This window comes from Pan troglodytes, chromosome 13, assembly GCF_028858775.2.
Source record: "Pan troglodytes isolate AG18354 chromosome 13, NHGRI_mPanTro3-v2.0_pri, whole genome shotgun sequence".
In the NCBI taxonomy this organism is placed as follows: Eukaryota; Metazoa; Chordata; class Mammalia; order Primates; family Hominidae; genus Pan; species Pan troglodytes.
This window is the reverse complement of record NC_072411.2, coordinates 73,985,709-74,011,961: the sequence shown is the minus strand read 5'-3', so window position 1 is coordinate 74,011,961 and position 26,253 is coordinate 73,985,709. Positions and strand designations below refer to the sequence as shown.

General features: G+C 41.1%; 2 protein-coding genes across 5 annotated transcripts in view; one reads left to right on the top strand and one right to left on the bottom strand.

Moving 5' to 3' along the window:
- SLC25A12 (solute carrier family 25 member 12) overlaps nt 1-26,253 on the top strand; it is a 223,182-nt gene that overhangs the window by 47,061 nt on the left and 149,868 nt on the right. The gene's annotated exons all lie outside the window — the stretch shown is intronic.
- The window catches only part of HAT1 (histone acetyltransferase 1), a 70,094-nt gene that overhangs the window by 30,920 nt on the left and 12,921 nt on the right, over nt 1-26,253 (bottom strand). For all 4 annotated transcript variants that reach the window (XM_001146318.6, XM_063790588.1, XM_009443760.5 and 1 more), the window contains exons 3-4: nt 14,216-14,291; nt 7,984-8,104 (exon numbers count right to left, since the gene is read on the bottom strand). In XM_001146318.6, coding sequence (XP_001146318.3) covers nt 7,984-8,104; nt 14,216-14,291 — 197 coding nt within the window. The remainder of the gene's footprint in view (nt 1-7,983; nt 8,105-14,215; nt 14,292-26,253) is intronic.

Here is a 26,253-nt window from a genome sequence, read left to right as displayed (position 1 = left end):
TGCACTTTTGGTAGAGATGAGGTTTCACCATGTTGGCCAGGCTAGTCTCAAACTCCTGACCTCAAGTGACCTGTCCACCTCGGCCTCCCAAAGCGCTGGGATTACAGGTTTGAGCCACCATGTTCAGCATTTTTTTTTTTTAAATAGGCAGGGTCTTATTATGTTACCAAGGCTGGTCTCAAATTCCTGGCCTCAAATGATCCTCCTGAGTCAGCCTACAGAGTAGCTGGCATTACAAGCACAGAGCAGGAGGTGTTAATAAAAGCAAAGGTCAAGGACAACCAGATGAAAAAATCATCAGTGTCTGAATAATCAAGTTTATTGTATTGTAAAATTCAGAATTATGTTTCCTTTAAAGATGATGGCTAGTAGAGATTTTATAGGCATCTTAATTGTGACTGAAGAATTTTAGGTGCAACTAGAGCATTCAGCTTGGAAAAGTAAAAGAATGGATGATTAAAAATTAATGTAATGACATAATCCTAATAAGAAATAACTTCTAAGCAGATGTTATGGCTGCTGACCATCTATGCAGTATGATCTGCAAAGCCCTAATATATAGACTCAAACCTAACATCCAAAATAAAATTTTTTTATTTTTTCCACTTAAACCTATTTCTTCTATAGTTTTCCCAGTTAACAGTACCATAATTGAACTTGGGCAATGGGGTTCTCCTTGTTTTTTTTCTTCATCTGTCACATCTAATTCAACAGCAGACCTCCAAAATGTTCCTTACTCTGACAACTAAGTCCAGTGTCACCTCTAACGCTGCAATGTTCCGGTCTCCTTTCACTTTTGCCCTATACAGTGTGTTCTCTGCACAGCAGCCAGAATCATATTTTAAAAATATAAATCACATTGTTTATGACCTCCACCTACTTAAGAATGCCTCTAAAGAATGCCAACTACTCTTATTTCTTGCAAACACCTATCACAGAACAGAAGATCCTATATGATGATCTAGCTTTGCATCCCCTTCAACCATCTCCTACCCCTCTCTCCATCACCACAATGATTTAACCCTGGTAATCTTTCTGGACTACAAAAATGCCAAAAATGCTGTATTTTTAGAGCCTTTGTATCTTAGTAAGCTTTACCCTCAGATTATAACATGGCTGGTTCCTCCTTTATTATTCAGAAATGAGCAAAATGTATCTTCATAATACTGCCTGAATTTAATTTGTGTATTTACTATTTTGTTTACTGACTGTTCCTCTTGGCTAGAATGTAAGCTCCATGACTTTGTCTGCCACTGTATCGCTGGCATCAAGAACACAGAAGGCACTATGGAATGAACACTCACTGCAAACTGAGATAGAAGAAGCAAGCCCATGACCCATGTATCCCCTACCCAATCGTTTTTATAAGGGGAAAAAAGTCTTTGTATGAATACGCAATATAAATGATCTTTGACCACAAAGCAAATAAGTAACTCTACAAAAAGACATTATAAAAGATTGATTCCTTATTCCTAACACAGTATTTCTAAATGGAAAAACCTAATTTTCAAGAATGGAACAATTAGATGTCAATGCAAATACACAGCTATTTTCACTGCATGAAGTATTTAAAAGATTTATCTATAACTAAATCAATAGTTCCTTTGGAAGAAATCAATTCAGTGCTATCAGCTGCAACTGTAAAAAACAAAAACCCTCCAACAGTGGGTTTACACACAAGGAAAAACATCACCTGCATTTTTAACAAGAATATCTAGCTGGGCTTGGGTCTGGAGAATTTAGCAATCTACATATTTGATTATGAAAAAACTCTATTTTAATAAATGTGTTAAATGCTAGTTCATCTAAGATTACATCTTTTCAAACATCAAACCACTACAGTATTACTCAGAATCACTTTTGTATCTGCACAATTTCAAAAGTTATCCTGGGACACAAACTATATAAAATAAAACAAATATTAAATGTAGTTACATATTATTTATCTGGCAAGCTCAGTCATCTCAAACATGGCTGGGAAGTGGGGAAAAACACACACAAAAAAACAAATAGTACTCAAAATATTTCTAATACTAAAGTTGAATAATGAATATGAAACTCCTTCAGATCTTTTTCATGCTATGCACAATTCATATTATATGAAACTATTTCAGATCTTTTTCATGCTACGCACAATTAGTTTTATAGATGGGGCACAGGGTTGGCAAAAGAGGTAAAGTCAGAAGTTAATGTCAGTTTAAAGTCCTGAAAAAGTTGGTTGCATTGTTAATGTTTTAGGAACTGCTACTTCTGCAAAAGAAAGTTATGACATACAGTATGAAGTAATCAGATTCCATCAAGCTTACCAATATGGTATTTTTAACCATAAGGGGTTTGCTAGTGTGAAGCTCCTTACAATGATAGCAGTAAACTGGGAGCACATGGCATAAAACACAGGAGAAGGCTGGGTACGGTGGCTTGTGCCTGTAATCCCAGCATTTTGGAAGGCCAAGGTGGGAAGATTGCTTGAGGCCAGGAGTTTGAGGCCAGTCTGGGCACTATAGCAAGACCCCGTCTCTACAAAAAAATTAAAAATTAAAAAAAAATTTTTTTTTAATGAGGGGGAAGAACACATGGTCAAAAGGAGAAAGATACCTATGTAACAAACGTGCAAGTTCTGCACATGTATCCCAGAACTTAAAATTTAAAAAAAAAATAACGGGAGAGAGAGAAAAAAAGCAGTAAGCCCAAGAGCCTGGATCCTCTTAGAACAGGTCATAAATATTCCTAACATCTTTTAATCAGGATATTATTATATATTATGCATAATAACACTAAATAATCATCTCCTAGTACAATACTGATTATTTACTAGTTGTATGACTTTAGGCAAAACCTTTAAATATAACAAATCCCTCAAAATTTAAATAATAAAAAAGGGCCAAGTAAGTCAGTTCCAGTAATGAGAGGAGGTTTTAACCAAAAATATAGATGGGGCATAGGGGTGGCAAAAGAGGTAAAGTCAACAGTTAAAATCAGTTTAAAGCCCTGAAAAAATTGGTTTCATTGTTAATTCTTTAGGAACTGCTACTTCTGCAGAGGAAAGTTATGACATACAGTATGAAGTAATATATTTCATTTTCCATACTTGTGTCTAGCACAGTATTACCAATAGTATATCAGATATAATTTACTAAAACTTGCTGGATTAATAAGTGCAAAGAAAAGAGATTGTGCTATAAGAATTAACTTTTAATTTTATAAATATGATTTAGTGACACAATGGGATTTAATCTTTAAAAAAATCAGTAATGCTTGGTGAAGTTTCAATGCCCTTAAATGAGGAATGCTCAGAAACAGAACAAGCCTAAAATATAATTTTCTTAAGGCCCTCAAAGATTCATGTCCATCCCACATGCAAAATACATTCATTCTATCCAAACATTTCTAAAAGTCTCAACCATTACCATATCAACTCAAGCCCAAAATCTCATCTAGATATAGTCAGTTCAAAAGTCACACATCTCATCATCTAAATCAGCTATAGGTAAGACTGTGGGTATGATACATCCTAGGGCAAAATTCCTCTCCATCTATGAACCTGTGAAATTAGAAAACACAGTATCACTTCCAAAAGACAATGGTAGGACAGGCATAGGACAACAGTTATAGAATCTCTCATTCCAGAAAAGAAAATGGAAGGAAGAAAGGAGCCACTGCCACCAAGCAATTTCAAAATTCAGCATGGCAAACTCCATTAGGTTTCAAGGCCTAAGAATAACTGTGGCCTGCAGCTCCACCCTCTGGACCCAAAGCTTTGCCCTCAGAGTCATTCTTCCATTTTCTTTAAAGGTAGCACATGTTGGCAGCTGAGCAGTTTTATTAGCCTGTTTCCTGCCTGTGAAATTTGGAGAGTTCATACGGCCTTCCTTCATTCTGTCCTGTCAATCCAAGCTGCACTATAAAGTTTTAATTCTCAAAACCCTTGAGTCACCTGTGTACGTCATGAGGGTTCATACCATTAGACAAGAGCGTCCTCCACAAATGTTCCCCAGATCTACATTCCTAGCTTTTTGCTGAGACAACTGAGGAGATCCATGAGTCACGTGCCTAATCCCTTCAGCACTAGCAAAAGGTTATCCTGTCACACTCACGGCTTTCTCTCCAGAACACACTTTCCACCTTCCTGACAATGAATATCCTAACTAGTGTCTTCTACAATCTGGATAGGTTAAGAATTTCCCAAATCATCAAGTCCTGTATCGTTTTGTTTTTGTTTAACAGTTCTTCCCTCAATTTATCTCTTTCATCACTTTACTATAAGCAGCCAGAAATCAGGCCACACCTCCAATACTTTGCATAAAAACCTCCTCAGCTAAACATCCAAGTTCATTGCTTACAGTAAGTTCTCCTTTCCACAGAACTGCAGGACATAACTCAGCTAGGCTTTCTGCCACTATAGAACAAGGATATCCTTTTCTCCAGTTGCCAAATACATGTTCCTCATTTTGTTCTAAGCTCTCACCAACCAGAGGCACTTCTTTTGTTTGTTTGTTTGTTTTTTGGAGACAAGGTCTGGCTCTGTCACTCAGGCTGGAGTGCAGTGGCACAATCTTGGCTCACTGCAACCTTCACCTCCCGTGCTTAAGCCAGTCTCCCACCTCAGGCTCCAGAGTAGCTGGAACTACAGGCACACACCACCACACCCAGCGTGTGTGTGTCAGCGTGTGTGTGTGTGTGCATGCGTGCGTGTAGAGATGGGTTTTCGCCATACTGCCCAGGCTGGCTTGAACTCCTGAGCCCAAGTGATCTACCTACCTTGGCCTCCCAAAGTGCTAGGATTACAAATGTGAGCCACTAAGCCTGGCCTTTTTTTTTTTTTAAAGACAGGGTCTCGCTGTCACCCAGGCTGGAGTGCAGTGGCATGATCATACTTACCTTACTGTAGCCTCAACCTCCTGGCCTCAAATGATCCTCCTGCCTCATTCTCCTCAGTAGCAGAGGCACTTTTTTTTTTTTTTTTTTTGAGACAGAGTCTCGCTCTGTTGCCCAGGCTGGAGTGCAGTGGCGTGATAACGGCTCACCGCAACCTCCGCCTACCGGGTTCAGGTGATTCTCCTGCCTCAGCCTCCCGAGTAGCTGGGATTACAGGCATGTGCCACCATGCCCGGCTAATTTTTGTATTTTTAGTAGAGACGGGGTTTCACTATGTTGGCCAGGCTGGTCTCAAACTCCTGACCTCGTGATCCACCCGCCTTGGCCTCCCAAAGTGCTGGGATTATAGGCATGAGCCAACGCATCCAGCTCATGTTCGTGTTTCTACCAAAACTAAGTGTGTGTGTGTGTGTGTGTGTGTGTGTGTGTATATATATATATATATTCTCTAAGATGATACAGGTGTTCTCTCCTACACTCCTAGCTTCATTCTGAGCCCTAACCAACAGTCCATTATTTCCTTTATTTATTTATTTATTTTTGAGATGGAGTTTTGCTCTTGTTGCCCCGGCTGGAGTGCAATGAATGGCGCGATCTTGGCTCACTGCAACCTCTGCCTCCCAGGTTCAAGTGATTCTCCTGCCTCATCCCCCCAAGTTGCTGGGATTACATGTGCCTGCCACCACGCCCGGCTAATTTTTGTATTTTTAGTAGAGATGGGTTTCACCATGTTGGCCAGGCTAGTCTCAAACTCCTGACCTCAGGTGATCCTCCCGCCTCGGCCTTCTAAATTGCTGGGATTACAGGCATGAGCCACTGCGCCCAGCCCATATTTCCTTTAACATCCATATTTCTACCAACAGTCCATTCAAGGTAATCTATGCTTTTTCTATCATGCACCTTCAAAACTCTTCCAGCCTCTACCTATTTCCAAAGACACTTCTACATTTTTAGTTATTGGTTATAGCAGCATCCCACTTCCTGGTATGAAAACCTGTATTCGTTTCCTGTGGCTGCTATAATAAATTACCACAAACTTGGTGGCTTAAAACAATATTTATTCTCTTACGGTCTGGAGGTGTTCTGAAATCAGTATCACTGGGCTGTAACCAAGGTAATACACTCCCTCTGGAAGCTCTAGGAGGGAATCTGTTCCTTTCTTCTTCCAGCTTCTAGTGAGTAAGCATTCTTTGGCTTGTGGCCATATCACATCTGCCTCTGTGGTCACACTGCCTTCTCCTTTTCTGTCATCAAGTTTCCTTCTGTCTCCCTCTCATTAGGATACATGTCATTACATTTAGGTCCACCCAAATATTCCAGGATAATATCAAGATATTTAATTATATCAGCAAAGTGCTTTTTGCAATATGAGGCACCATTCACAGGTTCCAGATATTAGGACATGGATATCTTTTGGGGGGAACCATTATTCAGTCTACCACAGATGCATACTCATCTCTCTCTCTTTTTTTGAGATGGAGTCTTGCTTTGTCACCCAGGCTGGAGTGCAATGGCGCAATCTTGGCTCACTGCAACCTCCACCTCCTGGGTTCAAGCAATTCTCCTGCCTTAGCCTCCCGAGTAGCTGGGATTACAGGCATGCACCACTGCGCCCAGCTAATTTTTGTATTTTTAGTAGAGACGGGGTTTCGCCATGTTGGTGATCCGCCCACCTCAGCCTCCCAAAGTGATAGGATTACAGGCATGAGCCACCGTGCCCGGCCTCATCTCTCTCTTTACCTTTATCCCCTTTTGATACACTCACTTTAAATAGTTTTATAATGTGATCGGCTTGATCATCCATGTATTCCATCCATAAAGGAATATATTAGCAAAATTTGTGGGATTAGAAATGCAGCAAGAGAAACTTCAATAGATTCTACACTAGGTAAAAGTGGAAAATTTAGCTATTTCCCTCCATCTTCTTTGACTTATAGGACATAACCACAATAAAAAACAAAAGTTGGCAAAAAAATAAAACTCTGATCACAAAGGCAAAAGATTTTTATGAAGAAGGTCCATGCAGGAAACAGAACAGGATCATGATCACAGGATTAACTGTAATGACAGGGAGGCAAATGCCTCCATAACTAAAGACTGAGTATATGATTTTATTTAATTAATTAATTTTTTTTTGAGACACAGTTTCACTCTGTCACCCAGGCTGCAGTGCAGTGGCACGATCTCAACTCACTGCAACCTCTGCCTCCCGGGTTCAAGCAATTCTCATGCCTCAGCCTCCCAAGTAGCTGGGATTACAGGTGCGTACCACCACGCCCAGCTAATTTTTGTATTTTTAGTAGAGACGGGGTTTCACCATGTTGGCCAGACTGGTCTTGAACTCCTGACCTCAGGTGATCCGCCCACCTTGGCCTCCCAAAGTGCTGGGACTATAGGCGTTAGCCACCACACCCAGCCTGAGAATGTGATTTTAAAACTACCATATAACAGATTCTCTCTTCCCTCAAACCTTAATTTTTTTTTTTTTTTTTTTTTTTTTAGAGACAGGGTCTTGTTCTGTTGCCTGGGCTGGAGTGCAGTGGTGCCATCATGGCTCACTGGCAGCCTCAAGCTCCTGGGCTCAGGTAATCCTCCCACCTCAGCCTCCCAAGTAGCTGAGGGTCTCACTATGTTGTCCAGGCTGGTTTCCAACTCCTGGGCTTGAGATCCTCCCACTTCAGCCTCCAAAAGCACTGTGATTATAGGCACAAGCCACTGCACCCAGCCCAAACCTTTAATTTTTATTTGTTTATTGTTTGTTTGTTTTGTTTTTGAGACAGGGTCTAGCTCTGTCATCCAGGCTGTAGTACAGTGGCATGATCTCAGCTGACTGTAGCCTCTGCCTCCTGGGCTCAAGCCATCCTCCGACCTCAGCCTCCTGAGTAGCTGGACATGCCACCACGCCCCACTAATTTTTGTGGTTTTTTTGAGAAATGGGCTCTCACTATGTTGGCCAGGCTGGTCTCGAACTCCTGAGATCAAAAGATCTGCCCCCCCTTGGTCCCCCAAACTGCTGGGGTTACAGGTGTGAGCCACCGCACCTGGCCTAAAACCTATTTTAAAATAAATTAAATTGGAAAACAGTTTAAAAAGTATTTCTGTTCTTACCTCTACACAGTCAAAGTTCTCATCAACTTTAGATGCATATTCAACACGGAACATTGTTGACAGGCTACCAGCAATATAGTATAACAGGATCTTTAGACCCTTGTAACCAAAAGCAGTTTCACTGAAATGGAAAAAATAGCAATAATGGAATGAATTTTTGCAGTCATTAAAAAGTATTAACCCTACATATAAACAAGTTTAACTTCATGGGTAGTTTCAAGATTTTAAACTATACTTAAAAAAAAAAATCTACAATAAAATGTGCTTCAGTTTTCATCTATAAAATAGAATAACTCAGGAATGTTGCCTAAGTCAGGAATGTTGTTTGGGTTAAATAAGTTAATACTTGTAAACTACTTATAAAACTGGCACATTGTATAAGTACTCACTAAATGTCAGACATTTAATACTATTGCTACTGTTGCTGCTGCTGCTACCATTACCAGTATTAGAAGGCATTTCAAATGAGAGAAATAGTGTTAAATTAGGACCTGGCTAGGCAAGCAGCTACCAAGCCTTGGACCAGTCCCTCCAACTTACTGCTTACTGAATCACCAAAATCCAGAGCTGCAGCGATAGCACCTGCCTTACTACATGTAAACTGCTCTATGAACTCAAAAGGCAGATATGGAACTGCTGCTAATTCTTCCACCCCTGCTCCCTGCTATCACATTTATGCCTTAATATTCCTTTTTCCAGCTTAAAAGAGTCTTCTAAAAAGTGAACTCTAAATTATCCAAAATAGGTAAATCTATAGAGACAGAAAGTAAATTAGTGACTGCCTAAGACTAGGGGTCAGGGTAAAGGAAAGTGACAATGCATTTTAGGGTTTTTGATGGAAGTAATGACAATGTTCCAAAATTGACTGTGTTTGCACAACTCTGAATACATTAAAAACCACTGAATTGTACACTTTAAATAAATGAATTGCACAGTATATATCTCAATAAAGCTGTATTCTGATTTTTTTAGAAAGTGAATTGTGAAAGAAAAGTGTTTGAAAGAAGCAGTGTCATTTCCAAATTTCTGTCTAGGCTACGAAAATATGGAGCACTGTCCATTCCAGCAACTCTGAAAGTTATGTGAAGAAGAAAGGAGTGGCAATGATACTAGGATCAAGACCAATTATCATGCTTGGGTCATACAGTTCAGGGATATCACTATTATGTTACTGTCCCCTACCCACCTTAGAAGAGTGGTATACAAGCACCCCACTTTCAGTGATATTATGCAAAACAGTGTGCAAAATGCCATTAAGAAGCACTAACTGGTCTGGGCACGGTGGCTCCAACCAGTAATCCCAGCACTTTGGGAGGCTGAGGCGGGGGGGATCACTGGAGGTCAGGAGTTCAAGACCTGCCTGCCAACATAGTGAAACCACGTTTCTACTAAAACTACAAAAAAAAAAAAAAAAATAGGCGGGTGTGGTGGTGGGTGCCTGTAATCCCAGCTACTCAAGAGGCTGAGGCAGGAGAATAGATTGAACCCAGGAGGTGGAGACTGCAGTGAGCTGAGATTGCGCCACTGCACTTCAGCCTGGGCAACAGAGCAAGACTCCGTCTCAAAAAATTAAAAAGAAGCACTATCTGTAAAACTAGATCTTATCTACTAAGATATTACACAGATTTTTTAAAGTAGTAAAAAGTAGAGAATAAAACAATGTCTCTTTAGAGATAGAACTCCAAAGAGAAAATATTCTTATTTTTATAATAAAGTAAAACCTATCTAAAATATGAAAGGCTGAAATTTTGGCATTAATCTATGTATAATAAGATACAATTATTAATATGTGGAAGCACATAAAATGCCTAATCTGATACATCAATAATGAAAAATTCACAGGAAATTCGTTGCAGGAAGAGACATTTGTTGACTTAAAAACACAATAAGGGCCTGGTGCAGTGGCTCACGCCTGTAATCCCAGCACTTCGGGATGCCGAGGTGGGTGGATCATCTGAGGTTAGGAGTTCGACACCAGCCTGGCCAACACGGCAAAACCCCCATCTCTACTAAAAATAACAAAAATTAGCTGGGCATGGTGGCAGGCGCCTGTAACCCCAGCGACTCGGGAGGCTGAGGCAGGAGCATCACTTGAACCCAGGAGGCGCAGCTTGCAGTGAGCCGAGATCGCACCATTCATTGCACTCCAGCCTGGGCAACGAGAGCGAAACTACGTCTCAAAACAAAACAAAACAAAACACACATTAAGGCCGGGCACAGTGGCTAACGCCTGTAATGCCAGCACTTTGGGAGGCTGAGGCAGGTGGATCACCTGAGGTCAGGAGTTCAAGACCAGCCTGGCCAACAGGGTGAAACCCCGTCTCTACTAAAAATACAAAAATTAGCTGGGTGGGATAGCAAGTGTCTATAGTCCCACCTACTCGAGAAGCTGAGGCAGGAGAATCGCTTGAACCTGAGAGGCGGAGGCTGCAGTGAGCCAAGATTGTACCACTGCATTCCAGCCTGGGGAACAGAGTGAGACTCCATCTCAAAAAACAAGCAAACAACAAAAAAAGCCACACATTAAATATTGCTGGGTGCAGTGGCTCACGCCTGTAATTCTAGGACTTTGGGAGGCTGAGGCAGGCAGACTGTCTAAGCTCCAGAGTTCGGGACCAGCCTGGCCAACATGCCAAAACCCCACCTCTACTAAAATTACAAAAAAAAAAAATTAGCTGGGTGTGGTGGCACACACCTGTAGTCCCAGCTACTCGGGAGGCTGAGGCATGAGAATCGCTTGTACTGGGAGGCGGCAGAGGATGCAATGAGCCAAGAAGATCATGCCACTGCATTCCAGCCTGGGCAACAGAGCAAGACTCCGTCTCAAAAAACAAACAAACAAAAAAACCCAAAACCCCCACACATTAAAGAAATATGTCAATGATGTTAAAATAATGCATGGGGGGAAAAGACATGAAGGGAAATATTTAAATGTCCACTATGTCTAAATATCCTTTCCTACTACAACAAACCAGGGGTTTCATGGGAGACTGACTGACTCCAGAACTAACAGGGAAAGTACCAGATGAATCTGGAAACATCTTATTGTGTGAGAAAGTAAAGTATCACCAAAATTATAAGGACATATCAGAAAGACTCAAAAGTGTCTGAAAGGGTGGCCACTTGCCAAATCTGGGATAATTTGAGCATCAAAATTAGTAGCAGTAACAGATTGTACATAACCCACTGAATTGTAAAAGACTCCTTAGCCAGGTGCGGTGGTTCACGCCTGTAATCCCAGCACTTGGAGGATCACTTGAGCCCAGGAGTTCAAGACCAGCCTGGTCAACATAGGAAGACCCCCATCTCTTAAAAAAAAAATTTTTTTTTTTTTTGAGACAGAGTCTCACTCTGTTGCCCAGGCTGGAGTGCAGTGGCACAATCTCAGCTCACTGCAACCTCTGCCTCCCAGGTTCAGGCAATTCTCCTGCCTCAGCTTCCCAAGTAGCTGGGACTACAGGCGCACGCCACCAAGCCTGGCTAATTTTGTATTTTAGTAGAGACGTGGTTTCACCATGTTGCCCAGGCTGGTCGCAAACTCCTGGCTCAGGCAAACCTCTCGCCTCGGCCTCCCAAAGTTTTGGGATTACAGGTCTAAACCACTGCACCCGGCCAAAAAATTTTTTAAAATTAGCTGGGTACGGTGGTACACGCCTATAGTCCCAGCTCCTCAGGAGGCTGAGGTGGGAAGATCTGCTTGAGCCTGGGAATTCAAGGCTGCAGTGAGCTGTGATCGCACCACTGCACTTCAGCCTGGGTGACAGAGCAAGACCCTGTCTCAAAAAACAAAAACAAAAAAAAGCATCCCTGAGTTTGATATAAATAAAGAAATAAATAAGAAGAAGAAGAAGAGCTCTTTCTTATAGTAGCATGCCCAACTAATAAATGAAAAAGGTACGAAAGAGTTACAAAATCACCATTTTACAATCATCATAGTAAAATACTGATTCAAGCAAGAATCATTAATGGATGCTTCTGGGTGAAAGCTTGAGGAAAACAGGATATTTTCGGTCTCACAGTATCTCCCTACAAACTACTTATAAATTACAAAGGAAAAAACACTAACTTTATAGTGGAAAAACCTAGCAGCCACCTCTAAACCAAGTGACCCAAGTTAACTTAACCAACAAGGGACAAACTGACATCACGGACTTCCTGATGTGATACACTGAGGACACAATACCATTTCTGTAATGGCACAGCAAAAATATGCATTATCTGAGTTTAATCACAAATAAACCAATCAAATTAATCCAATATAACAGTTCTACAAAATTAGCCTATACCCTACAAAAATGTCTGTTAGGAAAAAACAAATGCTGAGGATCTGTTTCAGATTAAAGAAGAATGAAGAGATATGACAACGAAATACAATATGATTCTGTATTGGATCCAGGATTGGAGAAAATTGCTATAAAGGAATTACTAGAAATCAACTGACAAAATCTGAAACATGAGCTGTATATCAGAAGATAGTACTGTATCAGGCCAGGCATGGTAGCTCACGCCTGCAATCCCAGCACTTCGGGAGGCCAAGGTGGGTGATCACTTGAGGTCAGGAGATTGAGACCAACCTGACCAAGATGGTGAAACCCCGTCTCTACTAAAAATACAAAAATTAGCTGGGTGTGGTGGCGGGCACCTGTAATCTCAGCTAGTTGGGAGGCTGAGGCAGAAGAATCATCTGAACCCAGGAAGTGGAGGTTGCAGTGAGTTGAGACAGCACCACTGCATTCCAGCCTGGGCAACAACGCGAGACTCTGTATCAATGTTAAATTTCCTGAATTTTTACAACTCTTCCATGGTTATTAATCTTATTTTTAGGAAATACATAGTGAAGAGAAATGAGGTGTAAAGGATCAGGATAGATCTGCAACCTACTCTCAAATGGTTCAACAACAACAAGGAGAGAGAATGATTAAAGCAAATGTAGCTAAATGGCAACTGGTGAATCCAAGTAAAAAAATATACAGAGATCACTGTACTATTCTTGCAACTTTCTGCAAATGTGCAATGTTTTCAAAATCAAAAGTTTTTTTAAAAAAAGTAACTATTTCAATGATGTAATCAAAGTATAGGAAATTAAAGAACAGTGCTAAATATACTGGGACATATCTTTATTTTGTTTTTGTTTTTTTGAGACAGTCTCGCTCTGTCGCACAGGCTGGAGTGCAGTGGCATGATCTCGGCTCACTGCAACCTCTGCCTCCCAGGTTGAAGTGATTCTCCTGCCTCAGCCTCCCGAGTAGCCAGGACTACAGGCGTGTGCCACTACACCTGGCTAATTTTAGTATTTTTAATAGAGACGGGGTTTCACCATATTAGCCAGGCCGGTCTGGAACTCCTGACCTCAGGCAATCTGCCTGCCTCAGCCTCCCAAAGTGTTGGGATTACAGGCATGAGCCACTGCGCCTGGCCTGGGACATATATTTAAAGTTCCTTCTAAAAAATAAACTTCAGGGCAGGTACAGTGGTTCATGCCTGTAGTCCCAGCTCTTTGGGAGGCGCAGGTGGGAGGATCACTTGAGGCCAGGAGTTCAAGACCAGCCTGGGCAACATAGGGAGACCCAATCTCTACAAAAAATTAAAAAAAAAAGCCAGGCATGATGGTGTGTGCCTGTAGTCCCAGCTACTCAGAGGCTCAGGTGGGAGGACTGCTTATGCCCAGGAGGTTCAGGCTGCAGTGAGCTTTGATCACACTACTGCACTCCAGCCTGGGTGACACAGCAAGACCCTATCTCAAAAATAAATAAATAAATAATAAATAAATAAACTTCTCTCAACTGCTTATTTAATCATAGAATAACAACTTAAGCTTTCTATTAAGCTTTAGGGGAATACATGCTACTAGAAGTAATTTAGCAAAATGGTAGCAGAAAAAAGTAGTAGTTATGATTATGGGCTCTGGAGTCAGATTGCCTAAAATCTACACTCCAGCCATTTGTATGTTCATGAACAATTATCCAATTCTATCAATGCACAAAGCAGCAAATAATAATACCATCATTAATACTGTTGTGACAATTAAATAATGCATTTACAGCACTAAATGGTAGGTATTAAAATGACTGGTGTCTCAATGTAAAAAAACACCATTATAACATATATTTTAAGATAAACCACATTAAAAATAAGAACAAAGAAAATAAAATTTGATTTCTAAATCTAAAAGAAAAAGAATGAAAATTTTTTTTCCATACTAATTTGACAAACATTTTACTAAGTTACTTACTCATCCCCAAAGAGTTGATGGGTATACTCAGGAAAGAAAGTTCTAATGTCATTTTCAAGATCTTCAGGAAAACGAACTGTTTCAAGGGACAAAAAAATAGAGATATTAAAGATAACTAAAGATATTGAAGGTGACAGGTAGTCCTATTTCATGAGTTTCAGTATAACTAGGACACAGCCAACATTTTTCTTACTGAAAGTGTCATTTCACCATTATATGATTTATTTACACTGTAATCTCAAGAGACTAGTGAACAAAGAAAATTAAAATATTACTTTGAGTGCTTCAGCGTCAAAACCCTACTTATTCTAAGAATCAGAAGGCTAAGTATGACAGACACACCTCATTTAGTTTTTATTTTTCCATGTTTATGCACAATGCAATGAGTAAAGGAAAAACAAAAAGACACTTTGAGGTAAGAAGTTACAGCAAATGAAAACAGAATGCTGTAAGAAACATTCTGATAATAACAATAACCTGAGTTTGATGAAGTCATTCTTTTTGACTGCTAGATGACATTTATGTTGTTCTCATGTTTGTTTTTTGCTATTAAAAATAACACTGCAATGACATCCTTATATACATCCTGCTGTACTTTTATAAGTATACACAGGGGAAATTCCTGGCAGCAGAAAACTAGGGGGAGAGTACTGAAATATTTGTATAAATATTGCTAAAGTGGCCAGGTGCAGTGGCTCATGCCTGTAATCCCAGCACTTTCGGAGGCCAAGGCAGGGGGATCATCTGAGGTCAGGAGTTCGCGCCCAGCCTGGCTGACATGGTGAAACCATCTCTACTAAAAATTCAAAAATTAGTCTGGGCACAGTGGCTCATGCCTGTAATCCCAACACTTTGGGAGGCTGAGGTGGGCAGATTACCTGAGGTCAGGAGTTCAAGACCAGCCTGGCCAACATGGTGAAACCCCATCTCTACTAAAAATACAAAAATTAGCTGGGCATGGTGGCACACAACCTGTAATCCCAGCTACTTGAGAGGCTGAGGCAGGAGAACTGCTTGAGCCCAGGAGGCGGAGGTTGCAGTGAGCCGAGATCGTGCCACTGCACTGCAGCCTGGCCAAGAGAGCGAGACTCTCTCTCAAAAAAATAAATAAATAAATAAATAATTGGCTAGCCATGGTGGCGCATGCCTGTAGTCCCAGCTACTTAGAGGGCTGAGGCAGGAGAATCGCTTAAATCCAGGAGGTAGAGGTTGCAGTGAGCCAAGATCATGCCACTGCACTCCAGCCTGGGCAACAAAGACTGTCTCAAAAAAAAAAAAAATTATAGCTAGCTAGCTAGCTAGCTAAAGTGCCCTATAAAAATACTGTAACAGTTTATACACCCACAAGCAGTTTATATACCCATAGCTTGTAAACTCCTTTGCTCCCTACATCCTTGAGAACACTCTGCTGTACTCAAGGATACTCTGTACCCTCGACTTCAATTTCTATCAATCTAAGATGGAATGGGTATCCTTTTATTATTTTTATTTGTATTTGTTGTGAGTACTGAAATACTAGATAGTTCCCAGATAAAATTTATCTTAGGAAGAAAATTTTATTCATTAAAAAATTCTTAAGCAATTGAAGAATGAAAAGAAAAATTGGAGGGCTGGGTGCGGTGGCTCACACCTGTAATCCCAGCACTTTGGGAGGCTGAGGCAGGCAGATCACTTGAAGTCAGGAGTTCAAGACCAGCCTAACCAATATGGTGAAATGCCGTCTCTACTAAAATAGAAAAATTAGCCAGGCATGGTGGTAGGTCCCTATAATCCCAACTACTCTGGAGGCTGAGGCATGAGAATCGCTTGAACCTGGGAGGAGGAGGTTGCATTGAGCTGAGTTTGTGCCACTGCACTCCAGCCTGGGTGACCGAGCGAGACTCCGTCTCAGGGGGAAAAAAGAAGATAAACTGTAGATGAAAAATTTCTAACACTGTCCTCACAGACCAGGTCATTCCCTGCATGCCAAAGTATCACCAGCAGATTACTAATTTACAGAAGAAAAGGTATATTTTCACTGTAGAGATCTGGTAGTCACCTCCTTTCCAAATGATCTAACTTAGCATCATTCATTGTAGGACAGAACAACATTATGTGCCTCCTGATTCAATGCAATATGAAGTACAGTCATCCCTCAGTATACTCAAGAGACTGGCTCTAGGACCCCTGACTGTACCAAAATCCATGATACTCAAGTCCTGTAGTTCTGTCTGGTGTCCCAAACACTGTACTTTCTATCTGCATTTGGTAGCAAAAAAAGTCCATGTGTAAGTGGACCCACACAGTGTAAGTCGTGTTGTTCAAGGACCAACTGTATGCTGCATCACCCATGAAGTTTTCTCACCAAAAATTTTTATCTTAAATCTAATCAAGCTTTTTACCTTCCAATTCACAGGAAATATAGAGGATAGAGGAGGAAGTTAAACTAATATCAAAAGGAAATACACAAATCCAGAATGTACATTTATCTGTGCAATGACTTTACTCTCCCAAATAAATCAATGTCATGTAGGGGAAAAGTTGCATGTGGATGGAAAGGGACTGCTCTGTATTAAAAGAGATTATTTAAGAAACATTACAACCAAATGCAGTACACAATCCCTTACTGGATCCTTGTTTAAGTATTTTTTTTTTTTTTTTTTTTGAGACAGGGTTTCATTGTCACCCAGGCTGGAATACAGTGGCACAATCACAGCTCACAGCAACCTTGAAATCCTGGGCTCAAAAGATCTTCCCGCCTCAGCCTTTAAAGTAGCTGAGACTACAAGCGCAAATCACCATGAACAACTAATTTTTTAAATTTTTTGTACAGATGGGGGTCTTACTTTGTTGCCCAGGCTCGTATCCAATTTCTGGGCTCAAGCCATCCTCCACTTCAGCCTCCCAAAGTGCTGGAATTACAGGCATGAGCCACCATGCCTGGACTAATTTTTTTTAAAGCTATTAAAGTGTTTTGATGGCAACTAGGGAAACCAGAAATTACACAGTATTGAAAAAATTACCATTAATTTTCTTAAGTGTGCTAACACTATTATGGATATATACATATATATATATATATATGAATGTCCATATATTAGGAGATATACTATAGGGAAGTGTCATGATGTTTAGATACCTACTGTCAAATAATTCAGCAAAAATACACACATACTAAAGCAAATATGGCAAAATGTTAACTGTTGAATCTAGGTGTTAAATATACATGAGTATTGTTTTATTCTCTCAATTGTTCTGTGTTTAAAATTTTTCATAACAAAAATTTAAAGAAAAAAAAGAGGCTTAGGCAAATGCAGCCAAATGTTAAGATTTGACAAAGCAGAGTGATGGGATCAGAGATATTGCTTAGTTTCTTTTTTTTTTTTTTTTTTTTGAGACAGAGTCTCTCTCTGTCGCCCAGGCTGGAGTGCAATTGCATGATCTCAGCTCACTGCAACCTCTGCCTCCCGGGTTCAAGTGATTCTCCTGCCTCAGCCTCCCAAGTAGCTGGGATTACAGGCACCCGCCACCCAAAAATTAGCGCCCAGCTAATTTTTGTATTTTTAGTAGAGATGGGCTTTCACCATGTTGGCCAGGCTGGTTTCAAACTCCTGACCTCAGGTGATCCGCCCGCCTCAGCCTCCCAAAGTGTTGGGATTATAGGCAAAGCCACCGTGCCCAGCCAGCACTGTATTTTTTGTATGCCTGCAATAGTTAAAAGAAAAAAAAAAAAAGTCAAATATGTCCAGACTCACTAACCTAAAAATTCACAACTACTACATCTCTCATGTTTGAAAATGTTTGGAAAATCAAGAAATTGTGAAAAATTAATTTTCGAACTAATATGTATATTATATGACATTTTGGTAGTGATGGGTAAAAAGACATAGAGAAAAGAACAAGTAATGAGTAAGAAAAGTTGTCTTAAGCCTAGTTATGATAATAATTTCTAAAATTCAGATTGGCCTTCTGATGCCCCTGTCATCCAAATTAGTGAGGTTTTAATATTTTCCCATAAAATTTGGTCCACAGAAAATAGGAACTAAAAGTTGGTATTTAGCGGATCTAAGGTTCAACTAGTGTGACATATATATGTCACATATATATATGTTACTTGAGAACATGTACAAAATGTGAACTTTCTCCAGGATATCAGAAACATTAAATATTTTCAAGTCTTTATAAGGCAGGTATGGCAGTACAGCAAACAAGCAACCCAAATGTCACAGGTGAATGATTAAATAAATTACAGTAAATACATGAAATGGCTTACATAATTATTAAACATGTTATCATGACAAACATAGGAAAATGTTCACAATGCAGAGTTAAGTGAACAGAACATGATACGGTAACCTCGATTTTATAAAAGGGAAACAATAGAAATGAATACATAATAAAAAAATACTAGAAGAAAACACTCCAAATTATAATACAGAGGTAGGTATTTTGAGTGATGAATTATGGATAATTTTTATTTCATATACTTTTATCTACTTTCCAAATTTTCTGCAAAATATGTATTACCGCAATACTCAGAAAAAATATACAGTATAAAAAACTGAAACAATTCAAAATAAGCACTAAAAACCTATGTTGCAGCTGGGCACAGTGGCTCATGCCTGTAATCCCAGCACTTTGGGAGGCCAAGGCAGGTGGATCACCTGAGGTCAGGAGTTCGAGACCAGCCTGGCCAACATGGTGAAGCCCCGTCTCTATTAAAATTACAAAACTTAGCTGGGTGTGGTGGTGTGCACCTGTAATCCCAGCTACTCCAAAGGCTGAACTAGGAGAATTGCTTGAACCCAGGAGGCAGAGGTTGCAGTGAGCCAAGATCGAGCCACTGCACTCCAGCCTGGGTGACAGAGCAAGACTCCATCTCAAAAAACAAAAACAAAAAAAATCTATGTCACTCACACTTTTGTAGAAAAATGGAAGCTCAGGGCCTGGAATACTAAATGGCACCCTATTGCTCTATAGGAGGGGCCCCCAAACACCATGTATCGGTTTGTGGCCTGTTAGGAACCAGGCTGCACAGCAGGAGATGAGTAGTGGGTAAGCTAGAAAAGCTTCATCTGTATTTACAGTTGTCCCCCACTGCTTGCACTACTGCCTGAGTGCCGCCTCCTGTCAGATCAGTGGTGGCATTAGACTCTCATAGGAGCAAAAACCCTACTGAGAACTGCTCGTGCAAGGGATCTAGGTTGACCACTCCTTATGAGAATCTAATGCCTGATGATCTGAGGTGGAGCTGAGGCAGTGATACTAGCACTGGGGAGCGGATGCAAATACAGATTAACATTAGCAGAGAGGTTTGACTGCAAAGAGACCATAATAAATCAATTGCTTGCAGACTCATATCAAAACCCTATCAGCCCAGCCTGGCCAACAAAGAGAAACCCCGTCACTACTAAAAATACAAAACTTAGCCAGCTGTGGTGGCGCACACCTGTAATCACAGCTACTCCAGAGGCTGAGGCAGGAGAATCACTTGAACCCAGGAGGTGGAGGTTGCAGTGAGCCGAGATCCCGCCACTGCACTCCAGCCTGGACAACAGAGCAAGACTCTGTCTCAAAAAAAACAAAACAACAACAAAAAAAACACCAACCCTATCAGTGAGTAGTGAGTGGCAAGTGACAACTAAGCTGCATCTGGTGGCAGGCTTTATAATGGCAAGTAAGTTCATGTAGTTCCACTGTACAGCTACATCTAGTGGCAGGCTTTAAGTCAGAATCCAACATTTATTTTAGTCCCCATGTTGCCAACCCATTATTTTATTTGCGACTTCCATCTGTGCCTCTTTCTCACACTGTACACTTGTCTCAGTCACAGTTTTGGTAAGTCTTTTTGCTAACCCTAGTCAAAATGAGTGAAAAACAAATATCACTGAAGAGCTTCTTTGAAAAAGGGGAAAGACCCAATGATGAGACAGCAGAAGACTCTAAGACTGCCCACAAAAAGAAAGCTGCATTTAAAATACCAAGAGTCCTACTTAAATTATGGGTTCGCTGCAACAGGTGATTCATATTCTCCAAGCCCTCTTTGTATAGTACATGGTGACCAGCTATCCAACAAAGCCACAAAACCTTCAAAACTGCTTAGTTACATCGAGACCAAGCACCCTGCATTAAAAGACAAGCCTTTGGAGTTTTCAAAAGAAAAAAACATGAACATGAAGAACAGAAGCAATTTATTGAAGGCCACCACTTCATCAAATGTGTCTGCACTGAGAGCTCCATTCTTAATGGCTAACCACATTGCTAAAACTAAGAAGCCCTTTACTACTGGTGAAGAGTTAATCCTGCCTGCTGCTAAGGACATTTGTCGTGAACTTTTAGGAGAGGCTCGAATTCAAAAGGTGGTGCATATTCCTCCTTAGGCTCATACCATAACTAGAAGAACTAATGAAAAAGCAGGAGATATTGAGGCACAATTGTTAGAGAGGGTTGAGTCACCATGGTGCACAATCCAGGTTGACGAGTCTACCAAGGTTGACAACAAGGCAACAACGCTTGTTTTTGTGCAATATATTTTTCAGGAGGATGTGCATGAGGATACGTTATGTGTACTTTTCTTGCCAACCAATACCACACTGCAGAACTATTCAAGTCTTTGAATGATTACATATCAGGGAAACTGAATTGGTCATTTTGTGTTGGTATATGCATGGACGAAGTGGCTGCCATGACTGGACAGCTTTCTGGTTTCATTATTCAGGTCAAAGAGGTCACCTTAGCCAGACGCAGTGGTTCATGCCTGTGATCCCAGCACTTTTGGAGGCTGAGGTGGGAGGATCGCTGAGTCCAGGAGTTTGAGACTAGCCTGAGCAATACAGTGATACCCTTTCTCTACAAATAATAAAAAATTAGCTGGGTGTGGTGGCATGTGCCTGTAGTCCCAGGCAGAACTGCTTGAGCTCAGGAAGTTGAGGCTACAATGAGCCATGACTGCGCCACAGCAGTCAGCTTGTGCAATAAAGTGAGACCCCGTCTTAAAAAAAAAAAAAAAAGAAAAGAAAAAGAAGTTGCTTCCAAATGTGAGTCTACGCACTATTTCATCCATTGAGTAATGCTGGCTAGCTAAAAAATGTCACCTGAACTTGACATTTTGCAGGACGTAATTAAAATTATCAACCACATTAAAGTATATGCCCTTACCTCACACCTGTTCACATTGCTCCGTGAGGAGATGGACACAGAGCACACATATCTTCTCTTATACACAGAAGTGAGACAGCTTTCTAAAAGTAGATCACTGGCTAAAGTTTTTGAGTTACAACAGCTGCTCCAGAGATTTCTTTTAGAAAAACAGTCACCACGGGCAGCACATTTCAGTGACACAGAATGGGTCACAAAACTTGCTTATTTTTGTGACATATTCAACCTGTTTAACAAACTTGATCTATCACTTCAAGGGAGAACAACAATTGTGTTCAAGTTGGCAGATAAAGTGGCTGCATTCAAAGCCAAAGCAGAAGTATTAGGGTGACGAGCGAACACTGGGTTTGTTGACATGTTTCAAACATTAGCAGAGATTTTGAAAGGCCCTGGCTCACAGGGTCCTCTTACTTCCAGCTGGTGCACGATCACCTATCTCAGCTTTCAAAAGAGTTTGAGCATTAATTCCCAACCACAAAAGAACCCTGAACTGGGAAGGAATGGATCCGTGACCCATTTTTGAATAAGTCAGGTGAATCGACTTTGTCCGTGCTGGAATAGGGTCAACTGCTTAAGACAGCAAATGAAGGTGGCCTTAAAAGTGTGTTTGAAGCCGGGCCTGGTGGCTCACATCTATAATCCCAGCACTTTGGGAGGCCAAGGCAGGCGAATTGCTTGAGTCCAGGGGTTCAAGACCAGCCTGAGCAACATGGCGAAACCCTGTCTCTACTAAAATTACAAAAATTAGTGGGGTTTGGTGGTATGCACCCATAGTCCCAGCTACTTGGGAGGCTGAGGCACGAGAATCACTTGAATCCAGGAAGTGGAGGTTGCAGTGAGCTGAGACTGCACCACTGCACTGTAGTGTGGACAATAGAGCAAGACCCTGTCTCAAAAAAAAAAAATATGCTTCAGACAACTTCAAATCTCCTTATGTTCTGGATTAAAATCAAGGCAGAACATCCTGAGATTGCCAGAAAAGTACTGAAAAGCCTGCTTCCATTCTCAACATCTTATCCTTGTGAGGCAGGGTTTTCTGCAATGACAGCAACCAAAACGAGATTACAGAGTAGACTGGACATAAGCAATACACTTCAGGTGTCACTGTATCCATCACCCCCAGATGGAACTGTCTAGTTGCAGGAAAACAAGCTCAGGGTTTCCACTGATTCCACAGTGAGGTGTATAATAATTTCATTATAATTACAATGTAAATAGAAAAAGTGTACAATGAATGTAATGCGCTTGAATCATCCCAAAACCATTCCCCGCAAACCTCCCTCCCTGGTCTGAAGAAGAATTGTCTTCCACTAAACTGGTCCCTGGTGCCAAAAAAGTTGGGGACTGCTGCTACATAGAACATAGGGCCTGCAATGATTCTTCCTTTTGAATATATTTACTGTTGCTTCTTTCTTTCTTTTGTAGAGACAGAGTCTTGCTATGTTGCCCAGACTGGTTTTGAACTCCTCTAGCCTTAAGCAATCCTCCTACCTTGGCCTCCCAAAGTGCTGGGATTATAAGTGTGAGCCACCATGTCTGCCCTGCCCTATTGTTTCTACTCTTACAGTTCCTTTAGAGAGAGAGAGAGAGAGAGAGAGAGAGAGAGAGAGAGAGAATCAGTAGACAGACAGATAGATAGATGGGGTCTTGCTCTGTTGCCCAGGCTGCAGTGCAGTGTACAATCCCAGCTAACTGCAGCCTTGATCTCCTGTGCTCAAGCCTCCCAAGTAGCTAAGACTATAAGTGTGTGCCACACACTTGGCTAATTGTTTAATTTTTTTTAAGAGACAAGGTCTCGCTATGTTGCTTAGGCTGGCCTCAAACTCCTGGCTTCAAGTGATCCTCCTCCCTCAGCCACCCTTTTTCCTACAGCTCAGTTACTATAATTAACCATCATGCTACTTCTATTTCAGAGTTACTAATGACTTTATTGTACAATTAGTGCTGTTCTGCTTTTCTTCACTCTCCTTGAACTCCATGACAGTAGATGTTATTAAACTCTTTTTCTACCCAAAATATTATTCTTCCTTTCTCACTTATATATTATACCTCCTTGTTTTTCTGACTTAACCTGGTTCCTTTTGCTGCCACTCCCTTAGATATAGGCATTTTCCAAGACTTGGTCCTTGGTCTGCCCTTCTTTCACAGTGTGTTCCTTTAAGAGCTCATCTTTTTTCCTGGCTTCAACTATCACCAGCAACAGTACCACCAGAGCCAGCTCTCCCCTCCAATCTTTGTGTCCCTGTCAGTGGCACCACCTTTTATAGGCACGAACCACCATGTATGGCAATAAGTTCATATACTTCCTAGTTCTTAGAATCACTTCAGTAGTTTTGGAGAGGCAAGATGCATGAAAGAAGATATAGTCTACATGTCTTATTAACCAAAAGTAAAATTAAGAAATCACCAAGGCACATTATTTTAATCAATTTTTAAAGCTTGTTTAATAAATACATAAGAGTTCAAGACCAGCTTGGGCAACACGGCAAAACCCCATCTCTACAAAAAATACAAAAATTCACTGGACGTGGTGGCACACATCTGTAGTCCTAGCTACTCGGGAGGCTGAGGTGGAAGGATCACTTGAGCCTGGGAGGCAGAGGTTGCAATGAGCCGAGATCACACGACTGCACTCCAGCCTGGGCAACAGAGCCAGACCCTATCTCAAATAAATAAATAAATACTTAAGTATTTAACACATTTAATATATATAATCTATCAACAGGTGCTCATAATGCAGACATAAATGGATTCTGGCCCCCACGGGGTATAGTATCTAATTGTATTCTGGACTACATCTAAGTTTATTCATAATCCTGTGTTCTTTAAATAACTGAAATCTTAGCATACTGCCTGATACATCTTTTCCTACCCATGCTAAATTGAAAAACAAGCTTAATTATATAATTTTAAAACACAAGAGTGGCCCCAGTGTGCTGGCAACATTCCCATCAGCACAAACAATCTGCAAAATGAGGTATCTCAACATTAAATATTCCCTAGAGATGCCATAATTAATCCCATCACACTCTTTATTCCCATTAACAGCAGTCCAATTCTTAAAAATTCCCTTATCACTGGGATTCTCATCCCTATACAGTAGTATAAAAATACTCATCTAATTTCCCACTCCTTCCCAACTCATTGTGACCACTGTGAAACTTAGAGGTCAGTTACCACCAAAATTCTCCATATCCCCAACCTCTTTATCAAATGCTCTCCTATCTTGCGCTAACAGTTCTTTGGCACACATGGCTCTCCCCTAAGGATGCTCCTGTCTTACAGACCTCTCAGGTAGTGGTTGTTTTCTCTATCTTCATACTGCTAGAACAAGGTATCCTCCTTGCTCCTCATTGCTGGTTTCAGACTAATGTCTCTCTCCCCACACACTAAGAATAAACCACTTTAAAGCTCATGCTCCACCTCTCTCCCTCATTCTTTGAATAATTTAGCTCCAGGCTCACTGTTGCACTTTCCAACACTACATCTGACTTAAATCTTGGTAACTTCAAAATTAATGAAAATGAATCTTCCAATCCAGCCTTGGAGTTCCTTGATTCCTCCCCAAGAATTTTGTCTTTACTGTACCTTAGCCACTTATTCCCATGATGTGCCCTAGCCTTTATTTATCATTATTGACAATTATACCTCCTTAATCTCTATTTCAAACATTGTACCATCTTACCATCACCACTTATCTTCCTACCTCACTCCCTATACCCCCAATTCTTTTTTGTTTTGTTTTGTTTTGTTTTTTGTTTTTTGTTTTTTGAGACAGGGTCTGGCTCTGTCACCCAGGCTGGAGTGTTGTGGCACAACCAATCACAGCTCACTGCAACCTCAACCTCCCAGGCTCAGGTGATCCTCCTGCCTCAGCCTCCTGAGTAGCTGGGACCACAAGCACGCACCTCCACACCCAGCTAATATTTTATTTTTTGTAGAAATGGGGTCTCCCTATGTTGCCCAAGCTGGTCTCAAACTCCTGGGTTAAAGTGATCATCCTGCCTGGGCCTCCCAAAGTGCTGGGATTACAAGCATGAACCACCACACCCAACCATACCCCAATTCTAACAATTCTTCAGCCTCCACCAAGACTTAAAATGAATTTTGTCTTTCTTTTTTTTTTTTTTTTTTTTGAGATGGAGTTTTGCTCTTGTTGCCCAGGCTGGAGTGCAATGGCACAATCTCAGCTCACAGCAACCTTGGCCTCCAAGGTTCAAACGATTCTCTTGCCTCAGTCTCCCAAGTAGCTGAGATTATAGGCATGTGCCACCATGCCCAGCTAATTTTTGTATTTTTAGTAGAGACGGGGTTTCACCATGTTGGCCAGGCTGGTCTCGAACTCCTGACCTCGGATGATCCACCCGCCTCTGCCTCCCAAAGTGCTGGGATTACAGGTATGAGCCACCGTGCTTGGCCACAATGAATTGATTTGAACATAATTTCACTGTCCCTCTTCTACTTCATATCCTCGTTTTCCTCCCTTTCCAGTGCAGAATTCCATGGTCCATCAATGTTATTACTCCATCCTAAACATCCTCAACCCCTTGGCCTTAATTTTTTTCATAGCAGCCTCGTAAAAAGAAAACCACTCTAGGCCGGGCGCGGTGGCTCACGCCTGTAATCCCAGCACTTTGGGAGGCCGAGGCGGATGGATCACTTGAGGTCAGGAGTTTGAGACCAGCCTGGCCAACATGGCGAAACCCCGCCTCTACTAAAAATACAAAAATTAACCGGGCGTGGTGGTGGGCGCCTGTAATCCCAACTACTTGGGAGGCTGAGGCAGGAGAATCACTTGAACTCCAGAGGCGGAGGTTGCAGTGAGCTGAGATCGCGCCATTGCACTCCAGCCCGGATGACAAGACCAAAATTCTGCCTCAAAAAAAAAAAAAAAAAAAAAA